This window comes from Lycorma delicatula, chromosome 3, assembly GCF_047948215.1.
Source record: "Lycorma delicatula isolate Av1 chromosome 3, ASM4794821v1, whole genome shotgun sequence".
NCBI classification, from domain to species: domain Eukaryota; kingdom Metazoa; phylum Arthropoda; class Insecta; order Hemiptera; family Fulgoridae; genus Lycorma; species Lycorma delicatula.
In genome coordinates, this window is record NC_134457.1 from 221,485,240 (window position 1) to 221,505,877 (window position 20,638).

The 20,638-nt window shown below is 30.8% G+C and overlaps 1 protein-coding gene and 1 long non-coding RNA gene across 3 annotated transcripts in view; one reads left to right on the top strand and one right to left on the bottom strand.

The window, feature by feature from the left end:
• Positions 1-20,638, bottom strand: part of LOC142322452 (uncharacterized) — a 445,013-nt gene that overhangs the window by 400,607 nt on the left and 23,768 nt on the right. The gene's annotated exons all lie outside the window — the stretch shown is intronic.
• Positions 1-20,638, top strand: part of nkd (NKD inhibitor of WNT signaling pathway naked cuticle) — a 165,852-nt gene that overhangs the window by 103,953 nt on the left and 41,261 nt on the right. The window contains exon 2 of one of the 2 annotated variants that reach the window (XM_075361550.1): positions 13,788-13,933. In XM_075361550.1, the coding sequence (XP_075217665.1) occupies positions 13,788-13,933 (146 nt within the window). The remainder of the gene's footprint in view (positions 1-13,787; positions 13,934-20,638) is intronic. The other variant, XM_075361551.1, reaches the window with a different exon arrangement.

The window sequence follows — 20,638 nt, forward strand, 5'->3', positions numbered from 1 at the left end:
AGTATATTAATATATTATTATTATTATGCTTTTACGGCCAACATGGGACCACTTAAGTCAATTTTAGTTGGATCTTTTCTGAGAAAAGCGTGTTATTTTACTCTTCCGAGCTGCCCAGTATTTCTTCATCCGTTCAGATGTTGCTTTCTTTTCTTCATCCGTAAACACCCTCTTCGTTGTATTTTGTCGTTTGTCTGTCTTTTGTTTAAATCTAATGCTTTTATCTTTTAGCTTTGTAATTTTTCCAGTTTTATTCTGTAGGTCAGTCAGGGAAATTCCCAATTCTTTCACATCTTCTCTAATTTCTTTGATCCCTTTGAGCTTTTGGAACCAGAGCTTTTCAATGATATTTCTTGACAGTCTTGTTTGCGGTGTCCTTATGAGATGACCGAAGAAAGAGATTCTTTTTTTCCGCATAGTATCAGTAACAGGCTCTATTTCTCGATACACCACCTCATTTGGCACAATCCACCATTGGCCTTCTTTTTGGTGTTTTTTATTGATACACGTTCTGACAATTCTCCTCTCTATTTTCAGAATTTTTTCAATTCGGTTTTTCTGAGTGATTTTGAAAAGGGTCCAAAACCGCAAGGGATTACGGTTTTATTTTTAAAAGTTTTTAACAGAATTGTTTTTTAATTCGGTAGAAAATAAACTTTGGAAATTTGATAAATGAATATCAGCACGACATTACCCGATTTATATATAACGCTCTAGCAAAGCGAACCGTTTTCAAACATTAATTATGATAAATAAATTATCTTCAAATCATCTAAAATAAATATTTAGATGATTATAGTTACGTTAAGATTTTTTTTATCCAAATTATCTTTCGGCTAAGTTATTTTTATAAGACCGCGTGGAGGATTTAATTTACAAGAAAAAAATTCCGATCTACGGTCTCGAGTTACGTTTGAACATTCATAATTAAATGAAAAATAGACACGGCTTCGATTTAGAATCGCTTCTTTTCTAAACGTATTAAACGACTGTCGTTCTCCGTAAGATACGACGGTTCAGTTATGTCGTTGAATTGAATTTTTTTCTACTACGGAAATATTTAACTCTACAACCACAGGTAAACGTATAAATTTTTAATACGGTGTCGACATTAATAAAATATTAACGTTATTGTGCGACACAGATAAAGAGATATTTATTAGTTTGAGAGTAAGTTACACGTTAAAAAAGAGCGTGTATATAAACAACATTTATAGATTGGAATCTCAGAAAGGTAAGAGAGAAGGTCGGAGGAATAGGAAGAAAGCTATAACCGGCGCAGCGTAGTTTCCATCCTTTAAGCGGGAACGGTAAATATGAAGTATGTTCTTAGCTTTTACCAAGGTCGTTTTTTTCTTGAGGTCGTACGGTTCACGATATATACGCTAATATCCTCGGTTACAAATGTAACAGTTGGCATACATTTTACTACATAATGCATATTCAATATTTTATTTATTTATCTGGTTTACCGCCTAACCTACGCGCATATAAATAAAACTTCACCTCCTGATATTTAATTTGCTTATACATATCTTACCGGTTGCTTTACGGTCAGGTTCACCGGACGATTCTTTGCGTATTCTTGATTCATGAATAATCCTGAATTTCATTATTTATTTATTTATTATTCCTTTTTATTTAAATATATAACAGTTTTACTTGCGGTCGGTATAATATTAATATTTTTTATTTTTTTATTTGCATTAATTGAAATTATAAGTTAATGTAACTTAATCGACCGTTTTAATTTTTTTTTTAAAAGGAAGATGTGATTAAGTAATAAATTCGTATAATTTCAAGTGTTCTTAAATTTTCCCTACTATATCTGTCGATTTTTTTTTTTAGGTACATTTCATTAGAACGTTACCTATTGTAATGGGTACCATGATTCGACTTGCGGAAAATTTCGACATATCTTCGCGTTTCACATCCCCCCAGACTCCAAAACCACCGTCGGTTATTGCCGTAATTTTTTGTCAATCGCTTTCAAATTGATAACGTAAAATATAACGACCCAAAATATTGGTCTAGTTCATTAATGGGCAAAATCGACTATGGGGGTGGAAATGGGAGGGCATTTTCGAAAAAACAAAATATCGCTATAATTTTCTTATTAAGTAAAATATCGAATTCGTTTAAATTTCCTACTGTTCTTTGAATAAGAGCCTAAAACTTATGTAACTAAAGATTTTTAATATCACCAACTATTGGCCAGGGGGTGGAAAAAATGGAGTTTCGAAGACAAAAAATCATACCTCCCTTAATAGGCAAAGTATCGGGTCGATTTAAAGTGGTCGTTAGTCCTCTAAACATTACCTAAAACGTTTGTCTGAAACAGTTTTTGATATGACCAAAATGTTGCTGGAATAGTAAGAAGATGGAGCTGTCGTATGCTATGCAATCACTGTCGTATTTAGTAAATTTGAAGTTTTTCTTAACTTTAAGGTGGACTTTTTTTTATCTCCTTAGTACCGGAGAAATCTACCCCCGTCTTCCGGCCGTGCTGAAAGGGATTTTTTTGTATCCCAATCAAATTTAATAAAAAAGTTTTGATTTTAATAATAAAATAAAACTGTTTGAGTATAAAATGCGTGATGTGAATGCGCGTTTATTTTTAAATCATAACTCGATCGATTTTCGTTAAAGAAAAACATTTTTTTTTCAGAAAAAAACGGCTCATCAAATTTTTAATCTCTATGAAAAGTTCAAAACATTGGGAAGCAAATTAATTTGCAAATAAAAACAAACAATGTGTAAAAAATCCTCAACAATATTTATCGTCTATGTAGACGAAAATAATACTAAATTGAAGGTAGGTTTTCGAACTTTATAAAACATTTTTGAAGCTTTAAAAAATAGTTATTTCCTATACATTTTCATAATAAAATTATATTTTACCCGTCTCGCTTTCATCGTCGAATAGTGTTAAACATCACTGCCTCTAATTTCCAGCGTTTCCCTATCATAAAACGCGCTATACTACAAAAAAAAGTATTACATAAAAAAATCCCATTCGGCATGCCGGAAGGCGGAGGTAGATTTCACCGGTGCTAAGAAGGGGATAAAAAAAATGTCCATCTTAAAGTTAGGAAAAAATTCAAATTTACTCAATACAATGGTTGCAAGTGAAAAAAAGTTTCACATGTTTAGCATACGAGAAGCCCCATCTCACAATTCCAGGAACATTTTGGTTATCCCTTGCCGTAAGGGTTGGTCTTATCAAAACTTATTTCAGACAAAAGTTTTATGTAATGTTTAGAGGACTAACTTTCACTTTAAATTGATTCAATACTGCGCCTATTAAGGGAGATATGATTTTTTTGTCTTCGATACCCCATTTTTTCCACCTCCTGGGCCAATGGTTGGAGATATCAAAAAGCTTTACTTACATACGTTTTAGGCTCTTATTCAAAGAATAGTAGGAACTTTAAATGAATTCGATATTTTACTTATACGAAAGTTATAGCGATATTTTGTTTTTTTCAAAAATGCCCTCCCATTTTCACCCCCCATGATCCGATTTTGACTATTAAAGAATATTTATATATAAAAATAAATATATATATAAACCTTTGAACTGACAATGGTTTTAGGGTCTGGGGGATGTGAAACGCGAAGATTGTCATTTTTCCGGAAGTCGAATCATGGTACCCGTTACAATAGGTAGCTTTCTTATGAAATCTGACTAAAGGTTTTCAAGGTATGTGTATAAGAGAGAGAGTATGAGAGAGAGAGAGAGAGAGAGAGAGTGAGCACGCGCACACACACACACACACACACACACACACACACACACACACACACACACACAACAAGCTGTGAAGCTGTGCCATATATAATCATTTGTGCTTTTACTCTAATAATAAAAAATAACAAAATTGTGTGAGTTTTTGTTGTATTTTATCCTGATATTGAAACTGTATTATTTATTTTTTTAATTACCTTTGTATACATTCAAATTTAATTTCTCATGAAAATGAACTATTCATTTATACTGATTTAACACTGCTAAGTGAATTTAATTGAAATCGAAAACCTACACTTATCGTTTTAAGTAATTAACGTTATTCAACTTCATCGATAAAATAGGCTAACTACATGTGTTCTTGTGTTCTTTCGCCTATTAGAAAACTGGATTAAGAGTAATATATATTTTTTTAATTTGTCGTTCTCCGTATATAAAAATATATTTACAAATTATAAAGATATTTATAAAAGAAAATTTCCCTGTAGGAAAAACGTATCAAGAATTTTGTTAGAACTTCGCCGGTAAGAGTCCGCAGAACTGGACGGCACGGCGAAGTCAGCGAACTATGTTTACAGTTCCAAACATGATCTAACCCAAAAGTGAAATGAAAATGGGGAAAAAATTAAAAGATAAGCAAGGAAATATTATATTTCGGTTCGTAATAAAAAATATTTTTAAAAATTTGTAATAAAGAATATTTTTAAAAAATACCTCGAATTTTGTTAGACAACGTCTCTTTCTTTATTTGATGAACCGCGGGACTCGAATATGTCACGTTTTCCTCAAAAATGTGAATTTATGAATCGCGCCGCTAGGTAGCAGTACTTGACAGTACTAGGTAGGGTATAAAAACTTGATAATGTACTTGAAATAATAAAATTTTAAAGAAAATATACTACAGCTTGTTTTAATAGTAAATACTCTTATGTAAACTTATGTAAATGAAAATACTGAAAATGGAATAATTTTTTTAATTCCCATCGCTTCATTAAAAGAAAAATAAAAGTATTAGTTTACAAGAGATTATAGCTGCTAATGAAACACAAAAAACATGAACGATAGGAAAGCGTTGCAAATGTGGCAACAAAGATATGTTACATAAAACAGAAATAAATTCGATCGGTAAAATTTTTATAAGAACAACATTTTTTTAAGAACAATTGCTAACATGTACAGGAACCAAACAGCAACAGTAACAATTGAAGAACATAAGAAAGAAGCCGTAATAAGAAAGGGAGTCCGACAAGGATGTTCCCTATCTTCGTTACTTTTTAATCTTTACATGGAACTAGCAGTTAATGATGTTAAAGAACAACTTAGATTCGGAGTAACAGTACAAAGTGAAAAGATAAAGATGCTACGATTTGCTGATGATATAGTAATTCTAGCCGAGAGTAAAAAGAATTTAGAAGAAACAATGAACGGCATAGATGAAGTCCTACGCAAGAACTATCGCGTGAAAATAAACAAGAACAAAACAAAAGTAATGAAATGTAGTAGAAATAACAAAGATGGACCACTGAATGTGAAAATAGGAGGAGAAAAGATTACGGAGGTAGAAGAATTTTGTTATTTGGGAAGTAAAATTACTAAAGATGGACGAAGCAGGAGCGATATAAAATGCCGAATAGCACAAGCTAAACGACCCTTCAGTAAGAAATATAATTTGTTTACATCAAAAATTAATTTAAATGTCAGGAAAAGATTTTTGAAAGTGTATGTTTGGAGTGTCGCTTTATATGGAAGTGAAACTTGGACGATCGGAGTATCTGAGAAGAAAAGATTAGAAGCTTTTGAAATGCGGTGCTATAGGAGAATGTTAAAAATCAGATGGGTGGATAAAGTGACAAATGAAGAGGTATTGCGGCAAACAGATGAAGAAAGAAGCATTTGGAAAAATATAGTTAAAAGAAGAGACAGACTTATAGGCCACATACTAAGGCATCCTGGAATAGTCGCTTTAATATTGGAAGGGCAGGTAGAAGGGAAAAATTGTGTAGGCAGGCCACGTTTGGAGTATGTAAAACAAATTGTTGGGGATGTAGGATGTAGAGGGTATACTGAAATGAAACGACTAGCACTAGATAGGGAATCTTGGAGAGCTGCATCAAACCAGTCAAATGACTGAAGACAAAAAAAAAAAAAAATAATTTTTATTCTACAATTAGAACTAATTAAACTAATCGGTGGAGAAATTAAAAAAAAAGTTAATTTAACAATAATATAAAAAGTATCATTTTGTTAAAAACAGTTTTATTTATATTTCAGAAATTTTGTTTTTTGAGCGGGAGAAATGATATCTGCGAAACTCCTACCGTACGGTTTACAATTTCAATGTAATTTTTTTAGTACCTCTTTTACTCTTTCTATCTCTGTAGTACACGCTTTTCACCGTTTGATTTAAAATATCAAATTTTCGCCTCTAAAAAATATTCTAGTCCGAAAGTCCGTTTCAGTAATAAAAAAAAAATTTACAAAACAACTTCTTTTATACTACTAGCTTTTGAAAACGAGAAATTTCTCAATTCGATCCATTTATATATATATATATATATATATATATATATATATATATATATAGAGAGAGAGAGAGAGAGGATATTAATAAAATATGGAAACTTGTATTTTCTTTCATTTTGATATCTGTATGCAAAAGCCGGATATTCAAGTATTTCCTTATTTGTGTGCATAAATTGAATGTACATGAAGAATAACTCGACCAATCTTCATCAAATGCACAACTTCAAATAGGTTTTATGGTGGAAACTTATAAAAAAATTGTTGGAAAATTAGATGAAAAAAATTCTTGCGCAGTTCTGTTGAAGACCGACTTTTCATTTCCGACGCCCTCACTATTTCGCATGAGTCACATAACCTCAAATCGACGTTACACAATTTTCATATGTAAAACTTCAGAGATTACTACAGCATATTTAAATTTCAATGAAATCGATCTTATAGTTATGGAGGTTTCGACCCACAGATTTTATACAAAGGCGTATATATATATATATATAGCCATTTATATATATTAGTTGAGAATTCCTCCTTTTCAAAAGTCAGTATTAAAGAAATGGTTTTGTACAATTTTTTTAATAATTGAAACTGATTTCGGACTATATAATAATTCTTTTTGGGGAGGAAATTTGATATTTTAAATCAGACGGTTGAAAGGACGGACTACAGAGGACGAAAGAGTAAAAAAGGTACAATAAGTTTTTATATACTAAAGCTAATTAAATTAAATTCTGGTTTCCATACATATATTAATACGATCAACCCAAGTACAGAATTAATAAAATAAAATAGGATGACACCTACCTTATTCTATAATCATAGCAAGAGCGCTTTCGCGAGTACCTCGCATCATCAGTTGCACTAAAATGTTTCAAATATTTCGTTGCAAATTACACATTAAAATTAAAATTGTACGTTCGAAATTGCACATTAAAATTAAAATTTAAAATTATTAAAAGATCCTTTTCTAATTAAATCAAAACAGTAATAAAACTAAAATTTTTTATTAATGACTTCATATTTTGTATATATGTAATTTTTAAAATTAATTTACAATTTAAAATCTTTAATTAAAAAAAAATTAGTTAAATCTCTGTTTTGATTTAATTGGAAAGGGATCTTTTAACAATTTTAAAAGTTAATTTTAATCTGCAATTTGCAATGAAAGATTTGAAAAATTATAGAGCAACTGATGATGCGAGTTACTCGCGAAAGCGCTCTTGTTTGGATTATGGAATAAGGTAGGTATCATCCTTAATTTTATTTTATTTTACTAATTCTGTACTTGGGTTGATCGGATTAATATAATTTTTATAGTGCACAGGAATATAATTCCCGAAAAGATCGATTTAAAAAGAAATATTTTTATTTATATAAGGAAACCAAAATTTAAATGAAAGGTATTTCGTACTCTTCATACTTCAAAACGTAACGAAAATTCAATTTCACCCTTCAATACTATCGTACAAACAAGAGTTAATACCCCTTAATTTTCTTCGAAAAGTCGCTAAAAAGAAATATCCGGATTCCAGAGAGTCTTGCTCGTAAGAGATCTACGTTATTACTCTATTTCTTTTCTTAAAACGCTGATTTTTCATGTTCCGTTTTTCTAAATTAGTTTTTTATGCAGCAGTTTTCTGCAGTTCTATCAATATTTTCATAAAATAAAACTGTAAATGTTTAATAAAATAATCAACAAAAAAATACGACTTTACCTAGTAATCTTAATTTTTCATATTTTTTGAAACGTGAATCTAATTGAATATCAATGACCTCTTTTTTTTATAATTTAGTGCTATTTTCTAAAAATCTAAATTTCAAAAACTAAAATAAGAAAATATTTTCTAATTTTTAGTGAATTATTTTTGTTTTATTTTATTAATTTTTTGATTGTGTTTTAAGTGTTTACTTTTATCTCTCAAGAAAAAGTCATTTAATTAAGGAGAGTGTTTCCGTAAAGTTTTTCATGTCCTTGTTCGTGATTCCAGTTCTAACTTAAAGTTGTAAAAATTATATTTCTATTTCCGACTGAATATGTTGATAAGAAAGGATATTTATTTCGTATGCAATTTATGTTTTTTTTTTCTTTCTGTATTATTGTTATTAATTTCTCTTACGGGACTTAATTTCTACGTTAAAAGAATACTGGATAGCGAGAATTTTAGATTATATAATGATAGTAAAACATATATCTATTAAAAATTGTTATTTAAAAATGCAAATTTTTGTTGCATTTTTAAAACAAAGTGGTTAGTTAGATGGCTTAAAAGTGATACATTTTTAATACGAAAGAACCTAGCTTTGTAATTAAAACGAACTCGGCGACTGTAATTAGCGCTTGTCTGGTCACGAACATCTCTTTGGTAGTATACTTTTATACTCTTACTGTTCAAGCCGTAAATAAAACTTTCCTCTCACGCGAATGAAGGAACCTTATTTCTTTTTAACTTGTAACTCTGTAGGTGATTGATCATTCTTTGTGGGATAGTTCTGGTCATATAAAATTTATTATTCGTTGCGGTAAAAGTTGTTGTTCAGTCGGCTATAAAACGGACAGAAAGTTAAAGCAGATATTCCGTCATCTTTTTAATAATTTACAGTTAAAGTTTTTGTTATTTTCTTCAGTATTTGTGATTAATGTTCTATAAGTCGGGTTGTAATTAGATATCCTTTGGTTTACTTACTACTTATATCGGTAATAAAAAAACAAAACAAATTTAAATAATAATACTCCGTAGTTTTTTACGAATTGCAGTTTGAAATTAACTTATTAGAAAAAAATAATAAAATAAATAAATAAGAAAAAAACGATGTGACTATGTACAAGTTATTATTTATCCAGAAAATTTTCGGAGATTACACAGCTTCAGTGGCCGTTTTAATTACAACCGTTTTGCGGTAGTAAATAAACGCTCTAATAAGCAATTAAATTGTATAAGTGTAGTGCTACGCTTATACAGTATTTAAATTTTGTTGTTCAATAATACACTAATGTTTGGTAAATTTTGTATGTCAACAATAATTTTTTTTTTCGTAGTGGGAGGAAAAAGCTCTGCCAGCCGCCGTCAACCCGCACTGACGGCAGTGCGGGGCTCTCACCCTTTAAAAAAACCTCCCCTCCTATTATGCATGGGCCGGATCTAAACCATACGGTATGTACAGCCCCTGCATGATCACCCAGGCACTCTACTATCCGAATCCGTATGACCGGAAGGCGTCCCCAGGGAGCGATCGACGAGCGACGACTTCGAGGAGCTCCCGCCACGTACCCCTAGAAGCAGGCCTCCCTTGATCACCCGTCATCGAACTCCACGTCTCTATAGATCCGCATCTGCTCAGCCTGTCGTCGCCTCTCTTCATCGGCCTTCTCTCATATCACTGATGTCATTGTAGCCAAGATACATAGCCATTTGTCGCTATTGCTGAGCATCACCTCGATTATATTGTTGGCCCCCTCCACACCCTGATCTCGAACACCGCTCTTAAGTTGCGCCATCTATGGTAAAAAAACATCACATATTTTGCTGTATCCAGTCCGCCGCAATCGTGACAGCGACTTGTATGGCATCTGCCCATCCTGTACAGAGAGTCCCGAAAACATCCGTCTCCAGATAGGAGCTGGGTAAATTCGTAGCCTGTGCATGCTTTCGCTCCACCCAGTTCCTGACATCGCTTATGAGCTCATAGGTCCTCCTTCCTTTGTCCGAATCTCGCCATCTGTCACGCCAAGCCATGTAGAGACCGTCAATTGCTTCCTTTCTGTCCCAATAATTATCTATTTTGTCAATAATAATTATCCTATTTTACGCTTATGAATATCATTTTAACTTAATATGTTTGGTGAATCAAAGAAGCCACCAATCGCTTAAAATTACTTGTTTACGAAATTCATAAATAAGAAAAATCGTAAACATTTGAAACGTGCTGTTATTGGAGGATGTTGAAAATTAGCTAGCTGGGTTCGTAAAGTTCGAGGTGATGAAATTTTAAGACTAGTACAAGAGGAGAGAAATTTATGCCAGAGTTTTATTTCTCTCGTTTTTAGAGAACACAGATAATTGAGGTATGTGTCGAGAGTAAACCTATAAACGATGACAATTATTAGAATATATTAAACGTTAAACGAAATATGAAATGAAGGAAATTAAAAATAACATCGAAACGATCGAATGACAAAAAAATTATTGTTACTTGGAGTAAGATTCCAAGAATGGATATTCTATTTTCACTGATAAAGCGCTAAAGTTTTTACTGTTCGTCAGACGTGATAATGAATTAATTACGCGAGAAAATAATCGGTCTAGGTTCTAATCCGCAATGCTTGCAATCTCAATCTTTTTAGTAATTTTGATTTTTTTTCTTCGTTTTTTTAGCATAGTTTTTCAGATAAAGGATACTTAAAAGGCAGTTACAAGCATACAAGGTTATTGTCCTTATTATAACTAATGCTAATTTGTGGAGAGAATGTTAAGTGCAATTGTTAAGACAACAAACTTTTGTTTCTGTTTTTATTTGAAAAATCTTTTTATCCTACAACCTTCTTTATAATAAAAAATTATTTTTACTGCATATTTAACCTTTTTCTTTTCTAAAACATTACCGAGGGATGTTAATTTTAATGAAAATTTGTAAAATTATAAATAATAATTACTCCTGTTTTCTCTTGTTTTTATCGATAGTGCCATAATTTTGTCGAGAGTTTATTTAAAAACGTAAGCGTTAATTATATTTAAGAAAAGTTTCATCTGTCATTTCGGTTCGTAAAAAATATGTCCTATGCATTCGGTTTCAATATGGCGTGGTGCCCAAAAAGATTTTGCTATTTCGGCTCTCACTAAAGTTAGGGAGTTCTTTTTGTATAAAACTATTTTGGTATGTTGAAACAACACTAAAACGTTCGTACAAGGTTTCATGAAATCGCTTAACCGCAGGATGAATGAAAAATAATGAAAGGAAAAAGAATCTCAAGTGTCAAAAAGGATACAGTAGTTTTAGAAATACGTACTGTGTAATAGTAGATACAGATGCAGTACCTTCGAAATTGTTTCGTTGTGGAATGGCGTCAAACTGTTCTTCTGTTACATATTCTACAACTTTTAGTGTTTTTATGTTTTATTTAGTTAAATAAACAAAAGTCAGTTGAAAACTTTATTATTAATTATTTACATCTTTATTGGCTAAATTTTAAGCTCCCGGCAAATGGCGGGAAAGATGAGCAACACCGTTGTGCTTTTCCCCCCAATCTGTCTTGAAATAAAATTATACATCAAGGCTAAAAAAAACGTCGTAATTTATTGCAGATTCTTTTTCTTTTTATTAGTGTATTACAAGCGCGGGAAAAAATATAATTCTGTAATGATTATATTTAAAATATAAAAATTGAAAAATATCGATGAGCTAGGCATTTTTTTACTATAATTTACTGTATTTTATTTACGTAATTAAAATTAAAAGAAAATTCCGACGAAGGGACGAAGTAAACATTCCAGTCATCTCTAAAAAGAGACGCCTCACCTGTTAGCTATTACCACTACCTTTATGTATATATAATCTTTAGCATTTATTCCTATATCTATAAATTACAGGACGGGACGACGTTTGCTATTAAAGAATCTAAAATATCAGCCGGCTGTCGCGCGACGGAATCTGAATCGACTGCGGGGTGGGATGGTTATAGGAAGGTAGGACAAGAGGGGAAATATGATATTGAGAATGTAACCCGGCCGCTTTGGCGGCGGCATTTATGTTTCTCGTTGTCGGCTTATCACACGTCATCATATTCGTGTGTATATTTATAGGCTGATACCTTTACTTCCCCCCTTTTCTTACAGTCTATTTCTTTTTTTACATTTATACTCTTCTTGCTGTATTACGGTGAATCTCATTCGTTAAGTCACTCTTTTCTAATTGCATCGACTTAATCTTCATTTTATCGGGTTCTTTCATGTTTTCTTCAACGATGTAGCTCGTGTAACGGTTTATTAAAAATTAAGAATTTTGTTAATATTTGTAAACTACCGACAAAAATCTTTTACAATAACTATTTTTTGTTAAATTGTTACGATAACGTTTCCGATATTGAAATATTTTATTTTCAGTTTGAACTGTTTTTTGTTTTTTTTTAATATTTATATTAATTCGGTATAATATTAATTCGGTATAATTTAAACACAAGCATACTATTTTACTTACAGTCAAAAAATAGTTTTCCCGTAAAATTTTTGTATTTCTTGGTGTTTTGACGAACACTGAGCACACACATCTCGAATTATATGATTATTTATTTGTGTGTTGGCGTCTATTTGGCTTTCCATAAATATAAGAAATAGTTACACTTACATAATTTATAGAATTTTATTTGTTAGCTTGTGTATTGAGAGAAATACAATGTATCAGATTTTAAAAAAGTGGGATTAAGTAGTGAAATTAAGGGAATACTGTACGTCATAGGGGGTTTCACTTTATATAAATTGTATAAGGTAGGTTTTAAGATTATCAAAAGAAAGATACTATCAAAGTATTTTTCGAAGTATAAAAAGAAAAGCGCTTCTTAACCGTAATAACAGAAATTGTATACATTTTAAAAATGTTTTTCCAACCTATCGACTCAATTTCTATTATTATCTGTAATTTTGGTGTTATAAAGTAGGTTAAACGCTAGCCACCGGGTTGGTCTAATGATAAACGCGTCTTCCCAAATCAGCTGATTTGGAAGTCGAGAGTTCCAACGTTCAAATCCTAGTAAAGGTTACTTACTTAGTAAAGGTTAAAAGTTACTTTTATACGGATTTGAATACTAGATCGTGGATACCGGTGTTCTTTGACGGTTGAATTTCTATCAACCACACATCTCAGGAACGGTCGAACTGAGTGTACAAGACTACACTTCATTTAAACTCATACATATCATCCGAATTCATCCTCTGAAGTAATACCTGAACGGTAATTCCCGGAGGCTAAACAGGAGGAAAAAAAAGGTTTTCAAACGTTATCTTAAGCGTAGAGGGAGGTTTAATTTATACATGGCGCTTAAATATAGGAATTCTTATTTAAACTTGTAATTTCTATTTATTTATCTTTTTCAAACGATCCCTTATCGGGTAGAAATACTATTCAAACTCAATATTAATCACAAAAGTTGTAAATTTGTACCCTTAATGATTTTTTGTTAGTGTAAAAAAAATTCGTTTAAACAGTTTTAAACTATATTGTAATTATACATTAAAACGAATTACCATAATGTAGGATTGAATTTGTTAATATTTTTTTTGAAATTATTTTACGATTTTCTTGGTAACAGTATATTTCACGCGGCTAAAATAATAATAAATTAAAAAAAAAAAAACATTTTCAACTGAAATTATTATAAAATTGGAAATACTGTGGCTTTATTGTAGCTAGCCTCAAAATTACTCTTAACAACCCTAATTACTATTAGTAATTTGAATCGGAATTTTATGTTAATTACTTATTTTATATTATATAGCTAATAATTTTTATTTTGATGTGATTGTTTCAGCAGTGCTGCCAACCGACTGTAGTGAGGGCCGTCCATCAGATACCGAGGAGTTATTACGACCGCAGTCAGATGAACCACCATCCACAACGTCGCCGGCAGCTCCACCACCGTTGCCGAAAACACCACAACCTCAACTTAATTTTGAGGTACGATCGCTCCTTCTTTTCCCCCTAAAATAACGGCACATTTTTTCTAATTATAATCGGTTATTCTCCTTTTTGTTAGCGTGAAATCTTAGTACGTTGAATTCTTGAATTAAAGAAAGCGAGGAAATATTGATTAAAAAAAGAAAATAATGATATTCTGAACGAGAACCATTTACAAATTTGTAAAGGCTTTTTAATAATGAAGCAGCCTTTAACGAATATACTCGTATTTAAAAGTTCAACCTTTGACTTTTAACTGTTTAAATCCAGTTACAAAATAAATAGTTTTTCAACGTCATTTCCGAAGTGCGACCAGCCACATATAAAAAAATAAAAAAAAGTTAAACGTTAAGTTTACCCTAAGCAAGTAATGTAAATATTGTATTAATGTTCTGGAGTAATATTCGCTTAATACCGTTGAATTCTTTTCCATATTTGTTATTTTACAAACGTTCGGTATTACAATAGAATATTAAAACCTTTGTGCGGAAGAGTAAATTTCCTTTTACTAAATGTCTTAAGCCGATATATCTCCGATCTCTTTCAAACAGAACTATAATTATATTGTAGATAAATAAATAACATAGAACTATAATTGAGTCGCATGATAGATTATTACAAATTTTAATGAAGTACGCAACATAAATAATTTGACCGATCTATTATTGGTTATAACTTTTTCGTCTGCAAGGTTATGTTAAAATTAATTCTAGGAATAAAAGGTTAATAATATAATTAATTTAACCGCAGTAATAATTTATTACCGATGCCGTGGGAAATAATGCATTTCGCTTTGTCGTAATTAAAATAAGATACCGAACCAGAATTAAAAAAAAAAAATGAAAAAAAAATTTTAATTCTTTATTAAATTTCGACTTTTCTAGTTAACTTAAAATTTAAAACGATTACCGACAACAGATAATTCTTAATTTCACGCCGACTTCAAAAAGCCGAAATACCAAAAAATTGAAACAGAATTATCGTTTACTTTTTATGTAGGTGTTTTTGAAGTTTTTTAAAACTTAATTACTTTTACTTTTATTTAAATGCGGACAGACCTACATTAAACATGCACATTTGAAGAAACTGTTAGTAGAAAACGCGAGAAACCTACCCGAATCGTGAAAAGAAAAATATGAGGTGTAAAGAAATAAGCAGATTGTTACTGAATATGAGATAAGGATCTCGAAAATGAGTTTTTTAACGTAAAAAATTAACCTATATTTAACCTAGTTTTCCGTAATACTCGTTTAAGTACAGTAATAATTTATTACTGATGCCTTGGGAAATAATGTATGTTGTTTTATCTAATTAAAAAAACATACAGAAGCAGAATACTCGTAATTTTCTTCCGTAATACTCATTACCTGAAAAAAAGCTACCGTAGGACCACAAGGAACTTCATTAAAAAAAAAAAGCGTAGTTGAAATAACTCTATTTGTCGAAAAATAACTTTAGAAAAAATAAACATAGATCGAAATAAGAACGTCCTCATTTTACTGAGCTCAGTTAATACGATTCGCTTTTTAAATATGACTTCGAATTATTTTTTTAGAACTATTGATAATACGAAACAATGGTTTTTTTCTGTAGTTTAATAGAACAGCATTTTATTCAATCGAAAAAAAAATCTGATGTAGACACCACATGACTTCCTTGTACGCCTATTAAGTTACATATACACATTTTTAAAAGCACATAAAATTTTATTTCATTAATAAATTTGAAATTTTTTCATTTTTTTTTATTGTTATTATTGTATAATTATTTATCCTAATTTTTTTTTACAACTGGAAGTTAATAATGAAAAAAACGTTATATTTAAATTAGAAAAAAAAAGTTAAAAAAGGAGAAATCTGATTCGAACTGATGTGCTTTCCCCTTATAAGATCCAAATATTTCATTAATTAAAATTTCATTTGGCTATAACTCTGGAACCGATGAAAATAAGTACCACTTATGTTATATCGTTGAAATTTTCTCAGTGAGGGCTTATTATTCCAGTTATGAAAAAGTTCAAAATCCAAATTGTTTTGGATTTTGGACACTTTTGATTCAGTCGATTACAATCAAAAGGGGAGGTGCACAACTAGATGTTACAACAGTCTTAAATTAAAAATTTCCAACGGCTAATCGTTTTTGAGTTATGCGAGGTACATACATACGTACGTACATACATACAGCGCGCCTAAAATAGTCTAACTGGATATTTCCGTTGAAATCTGAAGACCGAAATTTTTCGCGATCACAATAATTTCTTTATTTCGTACAAGGAAGTAAAAATACTCTTGGATCTGAAGAAGAAAAAAAACAACGGTATAACGAGACAATTCCCCAATTATAAAATGCCAGCAATTATAGGCAAAAGGGTGTTTTGAAAATTACACAGTGCGCAAAATTTTGCAAAAATATTAACTAAACAAAGTATGTTTAATTAATATTTTGTGTCGATATAAAAATTAAAACTGCACGAATGAATATAATATTGGATTGGGGAAACCGACTGGAAGAATATTCGAAAATTCATCGGAATTCAAAGAAAACATAAAAATGTTATTAACTTTTGTAATCGCTCTTACAAATTAAATATGCATATGAAGATATGTACTACGATATAAAAATAAATGCAGCCAACATAATTAAATATTAAAGTTCTAAAATATAGTATATTTACCAAAAACAATTACGAAGCAAACAAACGCAGATCAAATATTCCTAGCCAACAAAAAAAAACACACACTCACACACACACATATGTACGGAAGTTTATGGTAGCTCTGTCCGTTTGCATTAGCATCAGGCGAGAATCAACTACACCGACTGCTTTCAAATTTTCAGAATATATGCACGTTATATATCCCAGTTTTAAGCCGTAGACAGAGGCCCCCCTTAAGGAGATTCATCTCCCTTAGGGGATGAATTTGTGAATTATTCCTCTTGGACGATGACCTAATACGGTTTATGATTTCGATTTTCGACATAAAAAAAGACTATGAGTTTTATACCATTACCTATTTTCAGCTCTTTATCCATCGTTCCGAGATAGGATATCTAGGATAATGGAAAGGGGAACTAAAAGGGTTTTACGTATGTTTGTCTACAGCAGGAGAGCGGATCAGATATTCTATGTCGAGAATGAGGGCAACGGCGAAGGAAAGAAAGCTTTTCGTACTTTAATATTTATTTATCAGTTTTACTTTAACAACCGTGAGTATAACGAACGATTTTTGTTACAACGATCTTCGTTTGCCTAGATGCGAATGGCTCGTTTCGCTTGCCCTGATCCATAGTGTATGTATGTATATGTATAAATAAATGTATCTAAAAACATCATTGTAGATCGATAAAAGACTTGGCCGTTGGCTGTGTTCATAATCGCTAACGTAGTTAACAATGTAATACGATATTTACTTTCGCATTTTTTTTTAATGTTTAGCGTTTCACCCATGATCTTTATATATTTCAGTTTATATATATATATAAGTGTATATATACAATATTATTAGTGTAACTTATACAATTCTCATTCCATTATAATATGTTCTTTATTACACTACATCAGATTCTGTCTGAATTTGTAGCAAGAGAGAATTTAAACATTGTTGTGCGTCTTTAGAAATTACTTATTATCACACATTTTTTTCAATCGTATTGTATTTAAAACATTTGTAATGCAGTCAAAGTAGTTTTTATTTTAAATTAAGGAAACAAATATACATTATAATATCTGTAATTCGTCACCTTCGGGGCTATAATGGAGACGAAATGAAACAAAAGAAGAATCTTGGCAATTAGTAAATGTGAAATTTAGTTATATTATGAAAAAAACGTAAATTTTGGTAATAATGCAACCTAATTTTAATCTATCATAAAACATCAATTATTGTATAAATATTTTTATATTAATAAAATGTTAACAGGATTAACATTTTTTTAAATAAACATAAGAAACTAAAAATAATTTTTTTTTTTGTCTTCAGTCATTTGACTGGTTTGATGCAGCTCTCCAAGATTCCCTATCTAGTGCTAGTCGTTTCATTTCAGTATACCCTCTACATCCTACATCCCCAACAATTTGTTTTACATACTCCAAACGTGGCCTGCCTACACAATTTTTCCCTTCTACCTGTCCTTCCAATATTAAAGCGACTATTCCAGGATGCCTTAGTATGTGGCCTATAAGTCTGTCTCTTCTTTTAACTATATTTTTCCAAATGCTACTTTCTTCATCTATTTGCCGCAATACCTCTTCATTTGTCACTTTATCCACCCGTCTGATTTTTAACATTCTCCTATAGCACCGCATTTCAAAAGCTTCTAATCTTTTCTTCTCAGATACTCCGATCGTCCAAGTTTCACTTCCATATAAAGCGACACTCCAAACATACACTTTCAAAAATCTTTTCCTGACATTTAAATTAATTTTTGATGTAAACAAATTATATTTCTTACTGAAGGCTCGTTTCGCTTGTGCTATTCGGCATTTTATATCGCTCCTGCTTCGTCCATCTTTAGTAATTCTACTTCCCAAATAACAAAATTCTTCTACCTCCATAATCTTTTCTCTTCCTATTTTCATATTTAGTGGTCCATCTTTGTTATTTCTACTACATTTCATTACTTTTGTTTTGTTCTTGTTTATTTTCATGCGATAGTTTTTGCGTAGGACTTCATCTATGCCGTTCATTGTTTCTTCTAAATACTTTTTACTCTCGGCTAGAATTACTATATCATCAGCAAATCGTAGCATCTTTATCTTTTCACCTTGTACTGTTACTCCGAATCTAAATTGTTCTTTAACATCATTAACTGCTAGTTCCATGTAAAGATTAAAAAGTAACGGAGATAGGGAACATCCTTGTCGGACTCCCTTTCTTATTAGGGCTTCTTTCTTATGTTCTTCAATAGTTATTGTTGCTGTTTGGTTCCTGTACATGTTAGCAATTGTTCTTCTATCTCTGTATTTGAACCCTAATTTTTTTAAGATGCTGAACATTTTATTCCAGTCTACGTTATCGAAAGCCTTTTCTAGGTCTATAAACGCCAAGTATGTTGGTTTGTTTTTCTTTAATCTTCCTTCTACTATTAATCTGAGACCTAAAATTGCTTCCCTTGTCCCTATACTTTTCCTGAAACCAAATTGGTCTTCTCCTAAAACTTCTAAAAATAAATAGAACTTTTTTATGAAATTAATAATTTTTAGCTTTTCATTATATAAATCCAAAATTTCAACATTCTACAACTAACCGTTTTTGAGTTATGTGAGATACATACATACGTACGTAAATACATCACGCCGAAAATAGTCAAAATGGATATTTCCATTAAAATCTGAAAACCGAAATTTTTCGTGATTACAATACTTCCTTTACAAGGAAGTAAAAATTAGTGATCATTCTTTTTTGTTTACAAAAGAGATTATTTAGGAGTAAGTCTGAGTTAATCTGCATGCAACTCTATGAATGATTCCAGCTTTAACTTAAAAAAAAAAGAAATCTAAACGCATTCAGTCAAACTTTAATTTTCATTCGATCATTTTCGTACTACAAAGTTTCATTTTTATTTCACGTTCATATAATCGGTAAGGTTATTAAGAAACACTATTAAGAATACTATTTAGAAATAGTTGCGATACATTTTCTTCATCGCATCTCTTTCGTTGAGATCTAGTATATAAATGGTTTGCACAAAAAAAAAAAAAAAAAAAAAAAAACATTAGCTCGACGTAAATATGTTTAGGCATATGTAAAAAAAATGTCTTACATTGAAATATAAATGTGATCGAATGAAAGTTAAAGTTTGACTGAATGTGTTTTGATATCATTTTTTCCTCAGACTTGAAGATGGAATCGTCCATACAGTTTAACGTAGAATTAATAAAAATGTCTTATACTAAAATGAAAAAGACACTTTATTTAGTAGGCAAATTATCGAATGAAAGTGTAATACACAAAGTACTGCGTACCATAACGACAAAGACAGAATGATCACTTATTTTGAAAATAAATTCGGAGACAAATTTCTGTTTTGAAAAAGTGTCGTATGCGAACAGTGTTCATTATAAATATTACATCGTTAAAAATACTTGACGGGATGTGATATATATATATATATATATATATATATTAAATGTATTTTGTCAGAATTTCTTCTACTTTTCTGTACGTTAAATTATTTGCCGGTCAAAAGAAAATAATCGAATAAATTATTATTGTAATAAATCCTTTGTATTTTTTTTCAAGTTAAGCGACGATTTTTTTTCCATTTTAAAAACATAGTATCCAGCATCAATAGTGTCTCTCTCCCTTTCTTCCTCTTGTCCTTACTGTATAGTAAAGAGTATTTTCCGGCATTACTTACTGCAGTATATTTATTATTTATTATCCGAGAACTAATGAAAGAATAAGAAAATATATAACAAATTTAAGCGGAATGAAATAAACCAAATTTTTTACACGCGCGATCATTCTCATGAAGAATCGGAAGAACTTTTCTGTATATGCATTAGTTCCATTTCTTATTAATTTTTATATGGAGCTGCATTTTTTTTTTAGCCTCCGGAACCACCGTTAAGTACTGCTGCAGAAGGCGAGATGAAATGGCAATTTTTAAAGCGTGTGATGACCGGGATGTATGATTTAATCGTTATTGTTATCTTGTTAACAAAAAGCAATAAATTAAAAAAAAGTAATGTTGTAATTCTAG